General features: G+C 43.6%; 3 protein-coding genes across 3 annotated transcripts; 1 reads left to right on the top strand and 2 right to left on the bottom strand.

Annotated features, from left to right (window-relative positions):
• Window positions 1-2,848, bottom strand: pla2g10 (phospholipase A2 group X). Its single transcript, XM_068579268.1, has 4 exons — window positions 2,760-2,848; window positions 1,788-1,959; window positions 1,076-1,182; window positions 1-238 (listed from the first exon to the last, which is right to left on the bottom strand). Exons 1-4 carry the CDS (start codon window positions 2,794-2,796, stop codon window positions 90-92), a joined length of 465 nt encoding a protein of 154 aa, XP_068435369.1. The 5' UTR covers window positions 2,797-2,848; the 3' UTR covers window positions 1-89.
• A 2,899-nt stretch (window positions 2,849-5,747) lies between these two features.
• zc3h7a (zinc finger CCCH-type containing 7A) lies at window positions 5,748-16,606 on the top strand. Its single transcript, XM_068578392.1, has 23 exons — window positions 5,748-5,879; window positions 7,197-7,296; window positions 8,634-8,673; window positions 8,764-8,967; window positions 9,835-9,993; window positions 10,553-10,633; window positions 10,791-10,844; window positions 10,933-10,972; window positions 11,062-11,387; window positions 11,482-11,734; window positions 11,826-11,854; window positions 11,956-12,100; window positions 12,204-12,362; window positions 12,659-12,864; window positions 13,266-13,366; window positions 13,493-13,674; window positions 13,823-13,896; window positions 14,065-14,198; window positions 14,279-14,384; window positions 14,491-14,599; window positions 14,699-14,832; window positions 15,649-15,812; window positions 15,899-16,606. The coding sequence occupies exons 2-23, from the start codon at window positions 7,229-7,231 to the stop codon at window positions 16,086-16,088; spliced, it is 2,958 nt and encodes a 985-aa protein (XP_068434493.1). The 5' UTR covers window positions 5,748-5,879; window positions 7,197-7,228; the 3' UTR covers window positions 16,089-16,606.
• Window positions 16,607-17,155: 549 nt separating this feature from the next.
• Window positions 17,156-18,769, bottom strand: rmi2 (RecQ mediated genome instability 2). Its single transcript, XM_068578394.1, has 2 exons — window positions 18,405-18,769; window positions 17,156-17,604 (listed from the first exon to the last, which is right to left on the bottom strand). The coding sequence occupies exons 1-2, from the start codon at window positions 18,688-18,690 to the stop codon at window positions 17,453-17,455; spliced, it is 438 nt and encodes a 145-aa protein (XP_068434495.1). The 5' UTR covers window positions 18,691-18,769; the 3' UTR covers window positions 17,156-17,452.
• Between the last annotated feature and the right edge of the window lie 746 nt (window positions 18,770-19,515).

Below are 19,515 nucleotides of genomic sequence, written 5' to 3'. Positions count from 1 at the left end.
AACATCTCACCGGAAGCTCGTATCCCATCACCATTATCACTGTGACGTGTTCTATTTACAAAAGGCACACAGGACATGCATTTATTGTGTCAGTAAATATTACACATCGGGTGCTCGTGGCCGCAGAGGAAATCTGGCCACAGGGCATACTTTGTTCTGAAAGGTGCTTTTCTCAAGCATTTGGCGGCGTCTCTGTCACACTTGCACAGCAGCTTTTCACATGTGTCCTCCAAATCATCTGCAACAGAGAAAAAAACAGAGGTCTTCTTTCAGAGACAAGAGGATTGTGGTGTGTGTGTGTGTGTGTGTGTGTGTGTGTGTGTGTAATTTGTGGTGAATACTGAGAAATGAGAGATGTAATTGTGGTTATTATGAACTAATTTGACATTGATTTATTTAAAGAACATCATAAACCAACTATTTTTGGCGCTTAAATACGTAAACCTCATTAAGTCTGTTGCTATTTATGTACAGAAATGACTGCGGTTTACGGGGGGCTTAAAATATGATGAAATATGTCTTCGCAAACATCCCGTCTCTCCCCTCCGATTAAATGCCTGTTTGGTTGTTTTCGTGGATATTTGTAGATCTCTCACCGCCTGATCTGAGTCTCGCTGTCAGATTTACCCGTAGTGATGCGCTAAATGTTACACAGAGCATCGTATCGGAGCGTGCAACCTAAAAATAAGAAAGCGGCAGCTGTCTTACTTTGAAAAATAACAACATCGTATGCCTCCACACACACTGGCAGATTATGAGGCAGAAGCACACACGTACTCTATAATTGTGTTGTGTGTGTCTTTAAGTAATTACCCATCTCTACGTGGTTTTCTCTCTCTCTTTGAAATTGTTTTGTGTCTCTTTTTGGCCCTTTTGAGTCTTATTTGTAGTTGCATTGTGGTTGTTTCTCACTTTTCATAGTCACTGTGTGTCTCTTCACAGCTGTTTTGCATCTCTTGTGTTTTCTTTGTGCTTATTTGTGTTCTCTTTGTTGCCTTTTTATTCATCATGCCTGTGTCCTGCAGGCCTATTTACTAATCAACATGCATGAATAAGCATTAAAAAAATGCATTACCACAATCAGCCTTCTTGTCCTCGCAGGTCCACTGGTACTGGTCTGTTTTGGTCTGGCAGCCCAGACGTTCTGCGTCTCCATAACAGCAATCATGTCTGTGGCAGCACCTTCACACGGAGAGAGACGGACAGCAGGGCCAATGTTTTATTGCGAAGGCTGAACTCCAGACGAGTCAGGGTCACGAAAAGCAATAGGTGGGTAGAGTCACAGGCCGCTGTGGTTTGAATCCCACCGCGGCCATCTTTAAAACGCAGGGCCGAGGTTTTCCACAACAGATAGTTAGAAGTGAACCGCTTTGATCGGGTTCGCTGGCGGAAAAAAAGCAGGCGGAAAGAGGGAAAAAAGAAGGAGACGGCAATTAGGATTTGGGTGTGGAATTTGCGACAACTATTTCGAGGCACCCATTCGGAGCGTGTGAATGCGCCGAATTTGGACATCATTGCCTCCTTCCATCCCATCATACGGCACTTGTGGTTCAGTCAGAAACGGAAACTGTGTGTAGAAGAGGATGGAGGAGGAGACTGAGAGGAGGGAAGGATGTGTGTCTGTGGAGTGGAGGGCTAAACATCCCTATGGCATGCTAAATTATATCTCTAGCGTCCCGTAATGTATAGGTGGGCCACATATAATGTCAGCTGAGTGTGTACTTTGTTTTTCGGCACACAATGTCCATGAGAGGAGGGTGATGGAGAGGGGGCAGGGGGGGCCTCACCAGTCCGCCCGGTCCCGGGGCCAGCCTTGACCTCCCAGTCCGCAGTAGCATCCGTACATCATGTAGGCCAAGGCCGATCTCCCCGTGCTGCATTTGATGACTCCCGCCAACTCCAGCAGCCCTCTTTTGGTCCGCTGGGCTCGATGCGTCTCGGCAGAGGCCGCCGCCGCCACTGAGAAGGGAAACAAAGAGCGAGAGAGGAGGAACGAAGGCGTGTCTTGTCTTGTAAACAGTTCTCAAACTCCTGCACACCAACATCCACTTTGTTGCCTTCATTTCTGCAGTAATACGTGACGTATGGTGTGATATTCATCGAGGGGACACAATAGGAACTTCTGCCTATTCTGCACAATTCAGCTAAATTGTCTCGCGTTAGATTTTCTAATAGGTGGTCCTACTTTTCTTGCCCACATATACACTTCAAGTGTGCCAGTTTATTAGGTACACATAGCTAAAACCAATGCAACAGAAACCCTTCCTTCATAATGGGTTGCTTCAACGTTATGATCATTTCTAAGGGTGAAGTTTGTGTTTTAAATGTGTTTTCTTATCTTGACCCACTCCATTTATATCAATGAGCTCAACAAAAACGATGCAGGTAGAATTTATTGGCGCATTATGCATTCGATTTAACGAGGTATTCCTCATAATAATCATACATTTCTCTGCACAGAGCCTCGGCACAGCATTACATAGGACTCTGAGAGTTGACTTCCCACTTACTCACATCTCACACCTCCACCACCATGTAGAAAAGCGAGAAGCAGAAGATGCAGTGCAGCAAACCAGTTGAATGTGTTTGCACTTGCATAATTAGACTAAAACTTCCACAGAGTGACTGGAAACACAGGCTCTTTCCCTGCCTGCTACCTGGCGGCACTCCTTCTGAGTCCTTCAAAAAATGACTGAAAATAACTTCACAAGAATGTCAACACTACTTTTGGAGCGCCACAAGTGAAAAGATCACCTTACCAGATAACAGGAGAAGAATCCGGTAAATGGCAGCCATGGCACGCAACAGGCAGCCCAAGTCCCAGCCGAGTGTTGACTTCCACTCAAGGGAGCGGAGCACCGAGTGGGGAGCTTTTTTTAGATGCTGTTTGAATAATCTCATGAGCATCACCATTGGCCGGAGGGCTAATCCAGTGTTTGTCAACCTGTTCGCCCCCTAGAGGACGCCGGCGGCAGTGCAGGGGCCTGGTGGCCGTGTGCTTACAGGCTGCGTTCAGGCTGCAATGAGGTTTGGTAAAATACTTTTCTGGACTTTTTTCTGTGTATGAAAATGAAATATATACAAAGACAGCAATTAAGACATTTTTTTCCATTATTTAAGTGTTATTTATTTGCTGTCATTTATGTAATTGGGGTAGAGAGAAGATATATGGGAAATGAATCAAAGAAATAAAAAACATTTGTTTTTTTAAAATGCTGTGTGACTTGTGGCACATCTTTGAAGCTCCGGGGCTAATTGTTGCTGACAGAGAAGGTTTTTTAGTTTCTGTAAGCAATACAGTGTGCGGTTCCACCTCCTCTCAACAAATACACCTTCCAGATTATGGCAATTACACTTTAATGACATAGTCCCCCGATCCCATTATCATAAAGACTCCATCCATCTTGTAAATAAACATGTCAGCGGGTGAATAGAAAAGACCTTTTTTCCATAAAACAAACTGTAGCCGTCCTTATTGTCACTTTGATTTACTGAGCCGCACTCCAAGTGTTTGACTTTAACAGCTGAGATTGTTTATTTGACAAATTGCAGCCCTGATCTGAAAATGCCATGAATCCTGCTCCTATCTTTGGGTTTCATCTTTTTTTTATTATGTTTTCTGAAAGTGTGTTTACGGCTCTGTCGTGCTGGACTCCATTGTCATTCATAATGTGGGGAGCAGCTAGCAGTAATATCAGGGCAGCTAGATCATAAAAGCACACGCTTTGGGCTTTTGATAACAGGGGACATATAAGTCAGTGTTTTGTGATTCACTTCCTCAGCGATGCTGCTGCACAATGTGAGATAAGCGCCTCCTCCTGGCAGTTATTGTAGCTGCCGGGGTGACTGCTCTTCATGAGAGGAGACACATCCCTCCATCCCTGTGTATCTGATTATTTTTCAGCTCGGCCTATCCGTTGCCACAAAAACATCCGGGGAATGTTGAGATCGTATCAGAGCACCTGGCTTGGGAAACCTGTCTGAGCTACAAATGTGCAACGAGCAGACAGAGAGTAACATCCCAGACAATGTGCCGGTTCGTACTGGTTTTCTGGATATTAGCCCGACTGAAGGTCGAGGCTGAAACCCTGAAGCTGAATGAGAGATGATGAGTTTCAGCCTGAGAACCATCCAGAGGATTATAGTATTGAGCATCAGGCCGTCTTCCTCTTCACAGATCTATGCTCCGCTGCTCCAAGACACTTGTTTTCATAACTCTCCTTGAACAACGTGCAAACTCATAACTTGTTCATGAAAAAGAGAAACAGAATGGAATAAATTATGGATTATTATTAGGAGGAAAGAAGAGAAAACCAAACAGATTTTAGCAATAAGAGTGGGTTTGATTGCTAATCTTATCCCTCCGACTGGTTTAATATTACAACACTGTTGTAATGCTTATACATATTGTATTACTTAACTTCAGTGTGTTTTCTCCCTGTTTTTCTGCTTCACAAATCTGCAAATTATATTAACGTTTAAACAAGGACTTTTTCCTGAAACTAATTATTTAATCAGCGTACAGATTGACACGTCGGCTTCCTTTAAAACCGAATAATTTACTTCCAGGTTATAATTAGTGTTGGAGAGAAACCTTGAAATAGCATATTAGTTCATGTGAAACCAGGTGGATCCCATTTTTATGAATGTGCTGTCGTCTAATACAGCCGGACTAGCACAATGTTGTAACTAATTAAAACTGAGATCAAGAACATTTTGTGTAATTTACTTGAAGCTGGAACATGAACCACATTGCTCCTTGTGTTGTCCTGAGCCGCTACGACGTGAAGCGAAACTCCACATTTACCAGAACAAAGGATCTGAGAGGCTTAATGTGTTGATTAATACCAAGATGAAAAAAAACCCAGTAACTTTCACACAAAAAAAGATTTGCAAGAAGGACAGTTGAGGGTGAGAGGAGTTTTCATTGCTTCCGGCTTAACAGTCTGAACTGTGACTGGCTTTGTAGATTTGGTTGAAGAGATGGAAACAGGGTGTCTTAGCAGTGTATATATTAGCAAAGGGCTTGAAGGATTTATCATTTTTTGAATTAAGATGGCGCCCCCAGAGTGGATTTTCAAGGTTGCCATATTGGCAAATGCACAGAGAAAAGGGAACATTCATGTACAATTAATGAATTCCTATGGCGGGATACATCTATTAAAAACTAATTATGGTAATTTATGGCCATATGATGGTTAAACATATGCAGCTATATGCTTCTTAGTCAAATAAAAGGTTTATATTCAGTGATCTCTTTCAGCTTCGTTGTCTTCATGTGGCAGTTCTCTGTTATTTGCCTGAAGAAAGTCACTATACATGTAGATGTAGACACAGAAAACACAACTAATGCACGTAATGTGGCTCAAAACATTTGATCCACACATCCTAACGGATGTCAATCATATTTCCTCGAAGGAAATATCTCTATTCGCACATAAAGTAAATTAAAGCAAACTGCAGCTGTGTTACAACAACATCAACATAAATACATATGTATATATATATATATATATATATATATATATATATATATATATATATATATATATATATATATATATTAAAATGCATGTGTTTCACATTCTGCATTGTTATGATTCCCATTAGAGACTCACTGGTTCATTGATCTATGCTTGACGAGCTCGTGTTGTCATTTTCTGTGTGGAACGTTGTCATGTCCCTCCGCGGCCTGCAGGGGGCAGCGCTGCGCTGGAGCCCGTGTTCACCCTGCATTGATACAAAGAAGAAGAAGAAGCCACGGGCGGCCTTCAGCGATACAGCACATCTAGCTAACTTATTTTGGCTAAAACGAAAAATAATTCACCCTCCTTTTGGATAACCGACATACGGGTTGTTTGGAATAAAGATACATTCATGTAAGTATGTTCAAGGAGCATTTGTTGGATAATGTATGTGGTATTTACCGGGTCTCGGGCGGGAGCTAAACATCTACTGCTCGCTATTGTTTGCGTTGGGGAACTAGTTTAACTTGACATGCCGATGCTTTGTTAGGTCCAGTGGACTTCCTAGAAACTTGGCCAGGTAACGTCACGCAACTCGGTTGGACCGGTGTGCTCCCGGCACCGGGGGACGCTGTCGGGTTTCATCGGTTGAGGTGTTTAGTGCGGCGGGTAAAACTATGTGAGCAACATATTGCTACGCGTCGCTAGCAAACCGATGATTGCTAACTAGAAGTCCACTTCCCCGGCCGCGGGGAAGACACACGTGCGCTAAACGCGATGCGTCCATTGTCGGACACGGACGTGGGGGGTCCCGAGGAGCTCCCTCTGATCCTAAAAACTCAACCTGCGGGATGTTTTCTTTCTCAGTCAGCCCGCTGTCATCACACACACCTGACTGATAATCGGCGGAAGCTTTGATACAAAAAAATGTCCTGGGAACAAAGTTAGTTTTCGCTTTGCTGAAAAAAACTTAAAGCTAAAGATTGTAAAGGAGAGGAAACGCTTATATCATAATTATAGTATTAGTCTATTATCTTTCTATTAAGATCCGTATTTGCTTAGAAAGTAGTTTTGAAGACATGTCAAACAATAATATGTTATTAAACATGAGCTGTGACGGGACCGGGTTAACGTTTAAACATATTAATAAGGAAATACATGGCTGACAATAACTCTGACGCCATGATATGCTCCTAAACAAACAGTTTGGGACGCCGAAGCTTTGCTTTTATGATTCATTTCTTGTGAAGCACTTTTTTTTTTGCATTTGCTTGAAAACAGACCAGGCGAGCTGAAGGATGAATCAGTGCTATCTCAGTGCTGTCCGATAATGGACCTCATGCGTTTAAACGCTTTGAGCAAACAGTTCACACGGGGCCAAAGAGAGCACCGTTCACCCTGCGCGGCTCCAGAGGGGCACTTTTTATTTTACTTTCACGAGACTGAGCTGATAAGAGACGCAAGCTGATAAGAAATATGTAGTTTTTTTTTATACCGGAACTACACGTGTGTCGTCATTACTCAATGCGGAAGTCATGCACATTGGAGGCAAAAGAAAACCTTAAGTAACATAATGCCTGTGAACTGTAAACCAGTTGGACGACCTGCTGATGGTGACTTATAATGACTAGGGAGTGTTTTTATGCTGTCATTGTTTTTGTTTTGTTTTTATACCAAGAAAACTAGCTGTAATAAACACTGTGTGTTTGTGTATATATTTCATAATTCCAGGTGCTGACAGAGGAGCGTGTATTAATACAAACATGTCCGAAGCGTGTCAGGACAGAAGGAGTCGCTGGCAGGAGATTCAGAAAGGCCTGCAGTTCATCCAGTAAGTGTCACTGTAAAAATCCCTACTTGTTTGAGTTGTGTGCGTTACAAGTAAGCAGACATGTGTGAAGTGTCAGGACTTCTCCGATTCGGACTGACGCCGCCACGCCGCAGAGTCTTGATTGTCCTCATATATTAGAAATATTGCACAGGATAACTAGATGAAGACGTGTCTGCGGTTCCTTTTTTTATTTATTTTCCAGCGCTGGCACCACCCTCACCCACATGGTGGAAGAAGGATCTGTCAGCCCCGCATCGTGCTTTGTTGTTCGGTTTATCTGGCTGTCAGGGAGACGGCTGATTACCGGCCGACTCGGCTTCACGTTACTTATGTTTTAATTGTGGGATATTCCACTGATTTGATCTGAGCTCTGTATTCATGCATCCGGCAGACTGGGAGAGTGTCCGCGCGCTGTTTCTTTCAGAGCTGTGCCTGACAGTGAGGTTTGCATTTCATCTGATCTGACGGCGCCTTTCATTTGTAAAACAAAAGTGATACATAAATGCTGCTCCGTGCTGTCAACTTGAAACTTCACTGATGTCGTGACGTTGACTCGGACTCATTAAATGTAATGTAATGCCAGAGGCTCTGAATGAAACTGACACGATGAGTTCGCAAAACAAGGAAAGGCGGCTTTAAATGCCTGACAAGCATCCGAGCTCGAAGCCAGTACAACAAAACAACCTCTGTGATGATTATTGCAACATTTTACATCACAACCACAAATCCTCTGCTCAAATTTTACAACGCAGCGAAGGATTAATAACCCTTGCTGATCTTAATCTAGACAGTAACTTCACTTTCTGTATTTTTTTATAACTTTTTTAACAAAATCATGACGATCCTGGACTTTAAAAATGACGGCCGCCGTATTCACCCTGTTTTTACAATGTGTTGATATAATTGGATTTTTAATGATGTCAGCACCTGCACACACAGCAATCTGTCAAACCGCACACACACACACACACACACCCACACACTTCCTGTGTTGATGTCACTGTCTGAAATTCATTTCATTTTTTAATGACGATGCAGATCAGATTATTATTTATATATATCAATGTATTACTATTAATATTAGCTTATGAAACGCAACATTTAATGAACTTAATACATAATATACTTAATGTATACTTAATATAATACAATTTAAATTTAAAAAAATGATGCTGCTTCATTCAATTAATTTAGTTTTCCCAGATGAATAATGATTTTAGTTGCAGACTTTCTGAACTAAATCAGACTCGTGCTTTTGAACTCTTACTTCTCATTCTAATGTATCTTTTGTTCTGACACTTTAAAGGTTTGTAACGTGAACTTTCTCTTGCTTTTAGGTCCACACTTCCTTTTCCTGGAAGTCAAGAGCAGTATGAGGTGAGCTGTGTACATTTTGAAGCGGGGGTTTCCCATCTTGTATCGTGGCGTCCGAATAAAAACACAAACGAGCTGCATTTGTGTTTTCAGGTGTTCATTAAGGATCTCGTGTGGAATCTTTTCGGAGAAGGAAACGATGTGTTCAGAGAAGGGGAATGGACGAAATCCATCGAGATGTACACCGAAGCCTTGAGTATAGCGGATTACGCCGACTCTGAAGATATCTGTGTTGCAACAGGTCTACTGGAAAAGCTGTATGCGAACCGAGCCGCCGCCTACCTGAACATTGTTCCGGTAAGCAAGTCTCTCCCAAACATTCTCCATATGCAGTTAAATTGTACAAATAAAGTCCAAAAAACAACAAGCAGATTTGGATCTCATAAAATCAGCCTCAAATGTCACGTTGGAGGGCGCAGGGTTTCCCAAAGCCGGGATTACTTGCTCAAATCAACCTTTACCAAAAAACAATACACAAAATGTCAACAAATATGTTTTTAAATGTCACTGCAGTTTCAAAAGAAGAGCTCTGTTTTGGGCCCTCCATTAAGCAACATTCACCATTTGTGCTTGAATCTCTCATTACACCATGAACACACTATTTGTATAATAATTAAAAATACAGGGAACATTTGAGAGGTTGTGGAGAGAAGAACAAGAAGCGTGTTTTTCGTTTTAATTTCCTCTCATTAAAACACAATGCTCCTCCTGAATAGAGTTGTCTGTTAACCTGAGGACCCTAAAAGGGCCGGACAGCCTCAGTGTTCTTTTGTCACAATGTTTAACTTGTCCCGCTTTGAATCTACTTTGCATACATCACAGGACCTTTTTTCCAGGTGCAGGGAACATCATGTGGTCTCAAGCCTCAACAGTAACATGAAAACAAAATGTCAGGATTTCTAAATGTTAAACTTCCCTTCAGGGGAAATAAATGATGCTTTCAGAGAAACGTTCGGGTCTCCTGTCGGTGTCATTCTGCTTTACATCGTGTCCCAAGGCGGGAAAAAACACTCAGCCGTCTTCAGGAAAAACACACACACACCTGACTCAACCCACTGGACACGTAAAGGCAATTCCTGAACAACGGGCGGTTACTTTGTTCTGTGTTGCAGCACGACGGTTAAGTACAGCTTGTCTAACTTTGGGACGCGTCCTCTCTCTTAGGGACTGTACGACCAGGCGCTAGAAGACTGTGAAAAGGCTCTCCATCTGAACGAGGGGAACTACAAAGCGCTGTACAGAAAAGCTAAATCCTTGAAGGAGATGGGGAGACATCAAGAGGCCTATGAGGCTGTTGCCAAATGCTCCCTCGCAGTGCCTCAGGTAAGGGATGCAACGCGTGCGTTTTTGTTGTGTCGATGTATCCAAATGTGCAGGGAAGATCCACTCTAAATTTGACACGCGCGCCGAGGGGATTCACGGCGGTTTCTGGCGCGTTGCCCGTCTGGCTCGTCGCTGTGTTGCCGTTACCTTTTTGAATGAAGACATTTCAGGTAACACTGATGTCGGCCCAACTTTCGGTGCAATTAGCGGCCCCATTTAGCGTAAGAGACGGTTTGTTTATGCCTCAGGACGTCTCCTCATCTACAGCGTGATGAAAAACGGAGGTTTCAAGGCAATTTTCATCAAACGACAGGACTGTGGATGTGGTCTTCGCCTTCAAAAGGTTGCTGAAATTCGTGCAAAATGGCTCGGTCTTGATGCATGAAAGCAAATGTACATATGTGCACAGGACAAATCCTTTGCGAATGAGGGGGAAAAGAAAAGCTTTCCACACAGCAGCGGCAGAGAATAATTGGTTAATGGAAATGACCGTTTTTTGACAAAGCGGTTGCGGCGAGAGTGTTTGTATAAACGCTGTCCGTTTGTGTTGTCTCCCCAGGATACCAGTGTCACAGACCTGACTCAGGACCTTGCCAAAATTTTGGGATTGAAAATCCGTAAAGCTTATGTAAGGAGTAAGGTATGTGTGTCTCAAACCGTCCTGACGCTTAAGGCAAAAAAAACAATGACAACCACGTGAAGCAGTTCTACTTGATGTCATACATTTGATGTCAATGGAGGCATCTTCTGTGCACGCATCAAGCCGTAATTTAATGAAATCTAATTCCATTTAACAGCCTGCCTTGAATGTTTTGCGAGCATCCAGTTATCAAGATGCATCATGTGAGAAGGTATGTAACGCCATGACCTCAATATTTACGTTGGCTCTCCCGAGAAACATGTCAATCAATGATTTACTCTTTTTTCCTTCTTCTGTAGTTTTCCCATGGCTCGTCTTCAGTTGAAGATATAGAAATTGGTAGGTGTTGTGTTAATGCAGCTTTGATTTGTTCATTAAAAAGGAGAAAGGATGAAAGTAACCCCGCCCCCTTCCTCGTCGTGTTTCAGAAGTGCCTCGGCTCACCCAGGAAAGCAGCGTTTTGGCTCCGTCTCCAATCCAAGCTCCAGCGCCTCTAAATGAAGCAATAATGGATGAGCTCCCCAACCACATCATGTCGTCCGTCTCCCCGTCGGAGCCGCCGGGCTTCGAGTCCGTCTCCCTGTCGGCCTGCGTCGTGCCCGCGCCGGCCCCTCTTCCCGTGCCCTCGTTCGTCAACGGGTGCAGAACCAGTAAGCCTTGCCCGATGCTCGACGTCAGTCAGGATTTCGACGCGGACATCATCGGGGACGACCTCGACGATCTGCTGGACCAGGCCGGCCCCGAATCGGCCATGGTGAGAGAGCCGATGTGACCGCTCGGCGGGGAGTGAAACGCGTCCATGTCTGAGCACGAGTGTAACTTTTTTCTCTCTCTCTCTTCCCCTCCAGGTTATACCCACAATGAAGGGGCCTCTTCCTTTGCCAACCAGTATTTCCTCCGGCAGCTCCATGTCGAGTCCATTCCTGATGCCCTCCCACATCAACCCGTTCCTCCACAGCAGCGCCCAGCAGTGCACCGTGACGCTGCCGCCGCTGTACCACAAGTCGGGGTCAAGTACGTACTTTGGTATGGACACCTTCGACGCCCTGCCCCCGCCCCTGGACTCCCTGGATAGTCTTAACATTACCGACTATAAAACAGGTACGCTTCCTTTGTCACACTCGGTGTGTCCAAATACGTCAACCTGTGTTTTTAATGATTTTTTTTTTTCTCCCGTCTGTGAACATTTCAGATTATGCTCAGAGTCGATTCATTCCGCAGGTAATTTTGTGTTGTTACTCATCAGTCAGTCGAGGCCTTGTTACAGGCTTGTGTTAGGTCTTGTTTGACATTTCAGTTTTTTTTATTTATTTAATGAACAGTTGAACAATAATGAAAGCCCCATGGGAATGGCTGTGGGGATGCCTGAAGTGAAGGGTCTTCCTGCTGCTGTGGAGTTAGCGAAGAACCCGTTAGCTGACACGCATGAATTCAAACAAGCGTGTTCAAGCTGCTACGTCAAAACTGGTGAGGAACTGCATGTGTGCCTGTGTGGGTGTGTGTGTTGTCTTTCTAAGGAAAGGCAGGGACTGTTTGGTGTAACATGTTTTATTTATTTTGGTATCCACAGGGCCCGGAGTGTTGGATTACACGCTTCATACAGAAGAGCATAAATGCAAAAAGGACGCTTTACTCGGAAGATTCAAACACTCGCTAGACAAAACGTGGAAGCTCATTCGACCAAGACCAACAAAAACCCAATACGTTGGGCCTTATTACATTTGTAAAGGTAACGTTTTATTGACCTTGATTGAACCATGTCTGTCTTTTCCCAGAGAAAAAAAACATCATAAATGTATAATTTAGCAATGCAGATAGTATCAGTTCCATCTGCAGGGTACGGTTTTCACCGTTTCACGTATTTCCCTTCCTCCTCGTCTTTATTACACATAAATATTCACATTTATAAAAATGAGCATTTGTGGCAGCTTCTGTGACTTTGCTTTCTCCACGTTGCCGTCGTTGCCCGCGACGGTCTCGTCTCTCTAACCGCCAGCCGCTGACATGTGACCGGTGTTGTTTCAGAGGTGGCTGTTGGAAAAGAGTGCCTGTACCCGGGCCACTGCACATTTGCATACTGCCAAGAAGAGATTGATGTTTGGTCGCTGGAACGGAAAGGGTTCATCTCCAGGGAGCTTCTCTTCGACCCGTACGGGCCCAACTCCAACATCCAGTTGACGGTCCCCAAGATCTTACAGGAGCATCATGGGATATTTATGTTTCTCTGTGGCGTAAGTGTTTAAGTTCATGTTGGAAAAAGAGCTCAGTGTGTCGTATGTCATTTAGTTTTAGTTACTGCAGCGGCAGAGTGCTAATAGAAGGAAACTTAGGTTTGTCTCGCAGTAAATGAGACAATATTTACCACCTCAGATGTTTCTTAGACTTATAAGCGCTGATTTCGCTTTGTCCGGGGGGAAATAAAACAATGTTAACGTGATAAACGTAAAGCTTTCCGTTGGAGCCTCATGTGTTAGTCTGATCATTAGAAGCTGCATCCTTACATCAGCCGTGAGGGGCTTTTAGAGTGCTTTTAGAGTATCTGTGTAGCAGCGATGGAGCCCTTTCTGTCCTCGCTGCAGAAAGACTGATGTGTTTTCACAGACTATTGTAATGTTTTTTTTGTAATTTGCAGGTGTGTTTTGACCACAAACCCCGAATAATCAGCAAAACCAACAAAGACGACCTCTCGCTTTGCTCTCATCCTGTGACGAAGCACGACTTTGAGGATCATAAGTATGTCATCTCGTGTTTTTTGCAGCTCTGAAACCACCTTTTAGTCGACTCATTCACAGTTGAGAGTTCTCTGGAATGATGCGAGGGATCAAGAGCGGGACTTTAATGTCCCCGTTTGTCTCGTAGGTGCCTGGTCCACATTTTGAAGGAGAATACGGTCCGTTATTCCAAAATCAGACCCTTGAATCCTCAGTGCCAGCTGGATCTTTGTCGGCATGAAGTCCGCTACGGCTGCGTGCGAGAGGACGACTGCTTCTACGCGCACAGCCTCATCGAGCTGAAGGTCTGGATGATGCAGCACGAACTCGGTGAGATGGCTTTTTATTTTTAAAAAAACACTCTCCCAAGCACACTTCTTCTAAAAGAATGCCTCATGCAAAACTTGTCACTGTGAAATTTTATATAATTCAATTATTTCCACCCGATTTTAATCAGTTTTACTTTTGCATCATGTAGGTATCACTCATGAAAGTATTGTCCAAGAGGCCAAAAAGTTTTGGAATTCAACGGCTTCGTTGCAGGGAGCCCAGGTAAGCCCAACTTAAGGACTGTGTATATATGTGTGTGTATTTATTTTTGCCGTTTCGTTGGATTCGATCGTCTCTTTGGGTGAAAACTCGGTCGCGTTCGTTTCTGGCTGAACGTTTGAGTTGCGCCCCTGTTGCTTGGTTTTGTTAATCGCAGCCCTTTCGTCGCAGCTTTCCAGTGCACAAAGGAGGTTCGGGCCCCCGAACCTGAAGATGATGTTTGTTTGTGGCCAGTGCTGGAGAAACGGCCAACTCAGCGAAGCCGACAAAAACAAGAAGTATTGCTCAGCGAAGGCGAGACACACGTGAGTGCCGCGACGTCTTCACCGCACACGAGGAGGAGAATCGATAAGTGACTCTTTTTCCATCCGTCTGTCCCTCTCAGGTGGGCTAAAGACCGGCGGGTGGTGCTCGTAAGTTCCCATGAAAGGAAAAAGTGGACAACAGTAAGATCGCTGCCGACCAAAAAACCCATCCCGTCTCAATTTGAGGTACGAGCCGAACATTCTTCTCCTCCAAGGTGGCTCTTTGTCTTTCTGATAAACAAATCCCCTGCAATCTGTCTCACCAAAACATTGTTTTCCCCCCATGTCGTAGATTTGCATGCATGTGACAGCTGGCAAGAAGTGTCAGTACATTGGGAATTGCACGTTTGCGCACAGTCAAGAAGAGAGAGACCTTTGGACCTACATGAAGGAAAACAACAGTGAGTTCTGTCAAGGAGACGGGCTCCTTTCCTTGGGTGAAACTGAATTAATTTGTGACGCAGCAACCCTAACGACTCATTTCCCATGCCCTCATTTAGTTCCAGACATGGATCAGCTTTATGAGCAGTGGCTCCAGTCTCAGAAGCCGGGCTGGGGCGACGAGAGCTCCAATAACTCTGTCAGGGAGAACGGCAAACAGATCCACATGCCAACCGACTACGCCGAAGAAGTGGTGAGTCTGAAAAAGCCCCGAGAATACGGAGCGCTGCTTTTGTGTATCAGCGGTAGATTATGCTCTTAAGCTGTCCTCAAGCAAGGACGTTAACACTCGTGCAATTGTCTCTGCTAATCAATTAGTTTCACAGATCTGTTGATTTCTCCACAAAGAATCGCACAAAAGCACCACTTTAAAGTCCCAGTGTAGGTAAAGTTAGTCTTTAGCTTCGGACTGTGAAGCATTGCCCACTGAAAAGAAGCATTTTTAATAAAATCCATCAAATTACTAGACCGCTAAAAGTGGGTGGGCTTATAATAGGGGACAGCGATGCCACACACACACACACACACACACACACACACACACACACACACACACACACACAACATGGATGTCATGATGTTGTTGCTTTCATAAGCAAAAGTCATATTAAGTTTTTTAGGAAGAACATATTTTTGATATAAAAAACATATTTTTGATAAATATTGTTGGACACGTGGACAGTATTATTGGCTACGTGAGCTAAATGTTTATAAGACTTTAAATATTGCGTTCACCAGATATGTGCTGACACATTTCTTGGGAATAAGTCATTCAGCAAAAAGAAACTAAATGCTTTCTTTTGCTGGCTGATCACACAATTTTACCATCAGACACAAATGTTTTGACAACTGGATGAACGTTTTATTAAACACTGTTTTAATGTTGTTGTTTACCAAGTGATTAACAGGAATAGCTTTAAATGAATAAACAGGCGATAATCAGTCATTTGTGTAAATGGAATTTGCTCTCTGTGTGTGTGTGTGTGTGTGTGTGTTGTTTTTTTCACAGGCTGGCAACCACTGTTGGCTGTGTGGGAAGAACTGCAACAGCGAGAAGCAGTGGCAGCAGCACATCACTTCAGAAAAACACAAAGACCGAGTCTTCAACTCTGAGGACGATCAGAACTGTTGGCAGTATCGCTTTCCTACGGGCACTTTCAAAGTTTGCGAGAGGTAAGACCACCGGCGGCCGAGCGCCAAACGTCTCCGGTCGGAGTCCGGTGGAGTTTTAACGGTTTGACCTTTTTGTGTCCTCGTAGATTCCTCAAAAGCACGTGCACAGAGGACGAGTTGTGTAAGCTGGCGCACGGCGAGCAGGAACTAAAAGAGTGGATGGAGCGCCGGGAATTCCTTTTGATGAAACTTGCCAAAGCTAGAAAAGACCATCTTATAGCACCGAATGACAATGACTTTGGGAAATACAGTTTTCTGCTTAAAGACATTATTTAACGATGCGATGACGATACTTAAGCCCACTTGCAACTAATGCAGTATTCAAACAGTCGAGTCAGGTGACCCTCCCCTCCCCCCCTCACCGAGGGCCTCGAGGAAAACCGCCTGATCACAGCATGATTTTGAAGAGGGCGCTCAGGACCGGCCCTCTGAACTGGTGGTTGGCTCTGAACTACAGTAGTGTTACCTGAGTGGAAGACGCGTGAAGCTTTGCTCTGTGCCGTTCAGTAGAACATCTGGAAAAAGCGGCAGGCGCGAAACCTCGATCAGAGGCGCGTTCAGATACGGTTGACCTTAAAGTACTTTTCTTTTCCACCCCCCCAAACAGTTTATATACGTTAATGACCTTTTACGGTTCCCCGTGTTGAATGTGGGATACTTGCATCGAGAGTTCAGTTGACATTCTCTTATTTTAATCCATCATCAAAGGTCATTTTCACTTTCCATTTATCTATTAATATGCCAGTGTAACAGACACCACTCAAATTAAAGCTTCTTTTTGTAAACCGTTTAAACTGCTATGTGTTTTATTAATCACATTTATAATCTGGTTGGGTTCCTATATTCTAAGTACTTAGAATATTTCTACAGTGTGGTACTTCTATTTCAAGAAATAGCTCTAATTGAAAACCTTAAAGGTGCTTAATTCGAATTCCAGAGCATATGAATAATCCATTGTGTCATACATTTGGGAAATGTCTTCTCTGAACCGGCGATCTCGGAGGACGCAGGACGACTGCTCATCCCATGAGCTGCAGCCGCCGCCCCTCCATCCTTATCTATGACAGATTGCCTCCTTATGGCTCTCAACATGACTGCTGAGCTGGCAGCGCAACGCTAACAGCACTGACTGTACTCTGAAAATACTACAGTAGATTAAAAGTACATTCCCTCAGTGCTACAGGCAGATTTTAAATGGATAACATGTTTGCATTGGGATCGAATTATTTTCTGTGTAAATGAAGATGGAATTTAATATTTTCATCCTTTGAAAAAAACAAATGGGTTTTATCAATCTGTCCAAGTGCAGTATGTATAAACATCTATATTCTGTTTCTACGAGAGAAAAGTAGGAGGTCATCTTTATTTAGAATATGTATAAACATCCCTGGGAGTAGGAGCCCAGAGGGAAAGCTCAGCTTCACAGCAGAAATACTGAATGCACAAAGTCAGTTTAGCCATCATGTTGAAGTCTTTGTCCCTCTTGCATCACACCTCGCCGTCAGGAGCCTGACATCGAGTTGAATCCCCCTCTTCAGTCCTTTTTGAGGTCGTCTTCTTTTCACCATTTGTCAAGAATCCCTTCAAAGCGGCGCGCCCAGCGGGACACGCGCGACAGGAGCCGGTCAGCGGCTGCGCTCTCAGGCCAGCAGCCGCTGCAGGTCCTCCACCTCCAGCTTCCACATCCTCCTGTGGAGCCCGGCGAGCTCGGAGAGGTCTGCCATCTTCACGGCACGGATCACCGGCTCCGGGGAGACGGTCACGATGAGGCCCATCACCATGACATATTTGCCTGTGGGAAAAAAACAGCTTCAAATAGATTCAAGGAAACAAAACATGATCCGGGTGAGATGTGGCTTGTATATTATAGAGATATTCACGCGCCGTGACCACAAAAGACTGCTCTGTAGTCAGAATAAAAGCCTCTCTTTATATGCGTCAAACTTCAGGAATGCTTCATATTCTAAGATTGTGTATTGGCAGCGTTTACACATCTTCATAACTGCTAAAGCCTTAATAGACATCCTGGTGTACTTACAGGCTCAGGAGTATTAAAGTTTATGTTATTAGCTACAGCTGTGGCTTTCCTTCTAAAATTTGTATTTTCTCTAAGTAAGGGCCAGGTTTTTGTTTACTTTAAATATTTATTGACGGTGGTGGTACAATTTTTAAAATGTACAGTTAGAGCAAAAATGGAAATAAAAAGGAAATTCCTGTTAAAAATTTCAATTAAAAACAGAAATCCAGATGGTCCAATTTGATCTCAATGGAGAATATTTCTGTATTTATAGCTTTATTTTCTCATCATTTTCCATGAATAACCGATCGACATACAGCTCTTTTTTAAATCTAGTGCTCACATTTTGTTACCATTTCCTGACAATAGAAATGATTAATTTATTAATCAATAATCTAATACTATCTACCTTACTATACTTATAACTAGAGCACAGCACGTGACAGTGTTATTGGCCCCTGTCGCAGTTCAAATGTAGTATGCATGTACGGATACTACGGAAGGCCTGTTTTAGAAAAGTGGAATAAATGAATACCACCTCTGAAACATAAACTACACCAGTGTTACGGCGTCACCTTGGGCCAGACACGGCTTCCCTCTGGGGATGCTGTTGACGCCGAGCACCGCGAAGGTCCCCGTCTCGTCCAGCAGCGTCACGGTGTTCCGGTCCGGCTGGACCTCCAGCACCGTGCCCTGCATCCACACCAGCGAGGCCAGCAGGGAGCGACCCCCGCCCAGCCGCAGGGCCCAGCCGTCCCCGCTGTCGGTCCCCCGGCTCTCCGCCGCCCGCAGCTGCCCGGACAGCACCTTCACCGGCGGCGGGCGCTTCCTCTCCGCGGCGGCTCTCACCGGGTCGTTCATCACTAACCGCCGCTCTTTGACGGTTAGCTTGGGAAGTTTTGCATTACCCGCGGTCCCGCCACTCAGGGTTATACCGGAAGTTGTGTGCGTGTTTTAGCCGGAAGCAACAATTTGATTTCCGGTCTAGAATCCTACAGAGTAAAGGCGTCTTATATCAAGTAGCTACTGAACCGCAGAGATGCCCAATGTATACGTATTGTTTTTTAAAAATAAAAATGAAATATAATATTATAAACAATATTTTTTAAATATATATTTATAAAAATGTAATATTATAAACAATATTTTTTATAATCATAGTATTTTAGGATATATATATATATATATATATATATATATATATATATATATATATATATATATATATATATATAAATAATTTTTTGTGAAACACATTTAACTGCTTTACTATAAGGTCAGCCTTATAAATATGTTTAGACTAGTTCTGTCCTTCCTGGTACAACTGTTTGCATGTGTGATGTGCAGGTTGCCCCTTTTAGCTTTACATTTTGGCATTTTAAAAAAAAAATAGGTATGAGCTCAAAACGCCATGTGTTTAGAGAAATATGAACACCATATTCGCCACCAGTCTGAGCCTCAATAGTGCTGTGACCTGCAAACTATAAATGTGATTAATATTGAAATACTGGTAGAAAACACATCCTTTCATGTTGATGAATATTGTTGTGAACAGTGCCTTTGAGTTAACATTGTGTTCTCATTACGAAGCACAACGTTGCTTTCAGCAAAGCTTTAATGGATTAAAATAAAAGGTTGTTTATTGATTTCATGCGGTCTTGAGATAATATAACAATTAATCCCACG

The sequence above is a fragment of the Clinocottus analis genome, unplaced genomic scaffold (genome assembly GCF_023055335.1).
Source record: "Clinocottus analis isolate CAN_PGR_092001 unplaced genomic scaffold, fCliAna1.0.p SCAF_16, whole genome shotgun sequence".
In the NCBI taxonomy this organism is placed as follows: Eukaryota; Metazoa; Chordata; class Actinopteri; order Perciformes; family Cottidae; genus Clinocottus; species Clinocottus analis.
The sequence above is the reverse complement of the archived record's forward strand: the minus strand, read 5'-3'. Positions and strand labels throughout refer to the sequence as shown.

What these genes read in the sequence shown, in the direction of transcription:
- pla2g10 (XM_068579268.1), bottom strand. Translation starts at nt 2,796, where the DNA reads ATGGCTGCCATTTACCGGATTCTTCTCCTGTTATCTG. An exon ending in CCCCGGGACCGGGCGGACTG is followed by an intron (nt 1,183 to 1,787) that starts GTGAGGCCCCCC and finishes CTCCGTGTGAAG; the next exon opens with GTGCTGCCACAGACATGATT. An exon ending in GGACAAGAAGGCTGATTGTG is followed by an intron (nt 239 to 1,075) that starts GTAATGCATTTT and finishes TCTCTGTTGCAG; the next exon opens with ATGATTTGGAGGACACATGT.
- zc3h7a (XM_068578392.1), top strand. Translation starts at nt 7,229, where the DNA reads ATGTCCGAAGCGTGTCAGGACAGAAGGAGTCGCTGGCAGGAGATTCAG. An exon ending in CACGACTTTGAGGATCATAA is followed by an intron (nt 13,367 to 13,492) that starts GTATGTCATCTC and finishes TTTGTCTCGTAG; the next exon opens with GTGCCTGGTCCACATTTTGA. An exon ending in CCGACTACGCCGAAGAAGTG is followed by an intron (nt 14,833 to 15,648) that starts GTGAGTCTGAAA and finishes TTTTTTTCACAG; the next exon opens with GCTGGCAACCACTGTTGGCT.
- rmi2 (XM_068578394.1), bottom strand. Translation starts at nt 18,690, where the DNA reads ATGAACGACCCGGTGAGAGCCGCCGCGGAGAGGAAGCGCCCGCCGCCG. An exon ending in GAAGCCGTGTCTGGCCCAAG is followed by an intron (nt 17,605 to 18,404) that starts GTGACGCCGTAA and finishes TTTTTCCCACAG; the next exon opens with GCAAATATGTCATGGTGATG.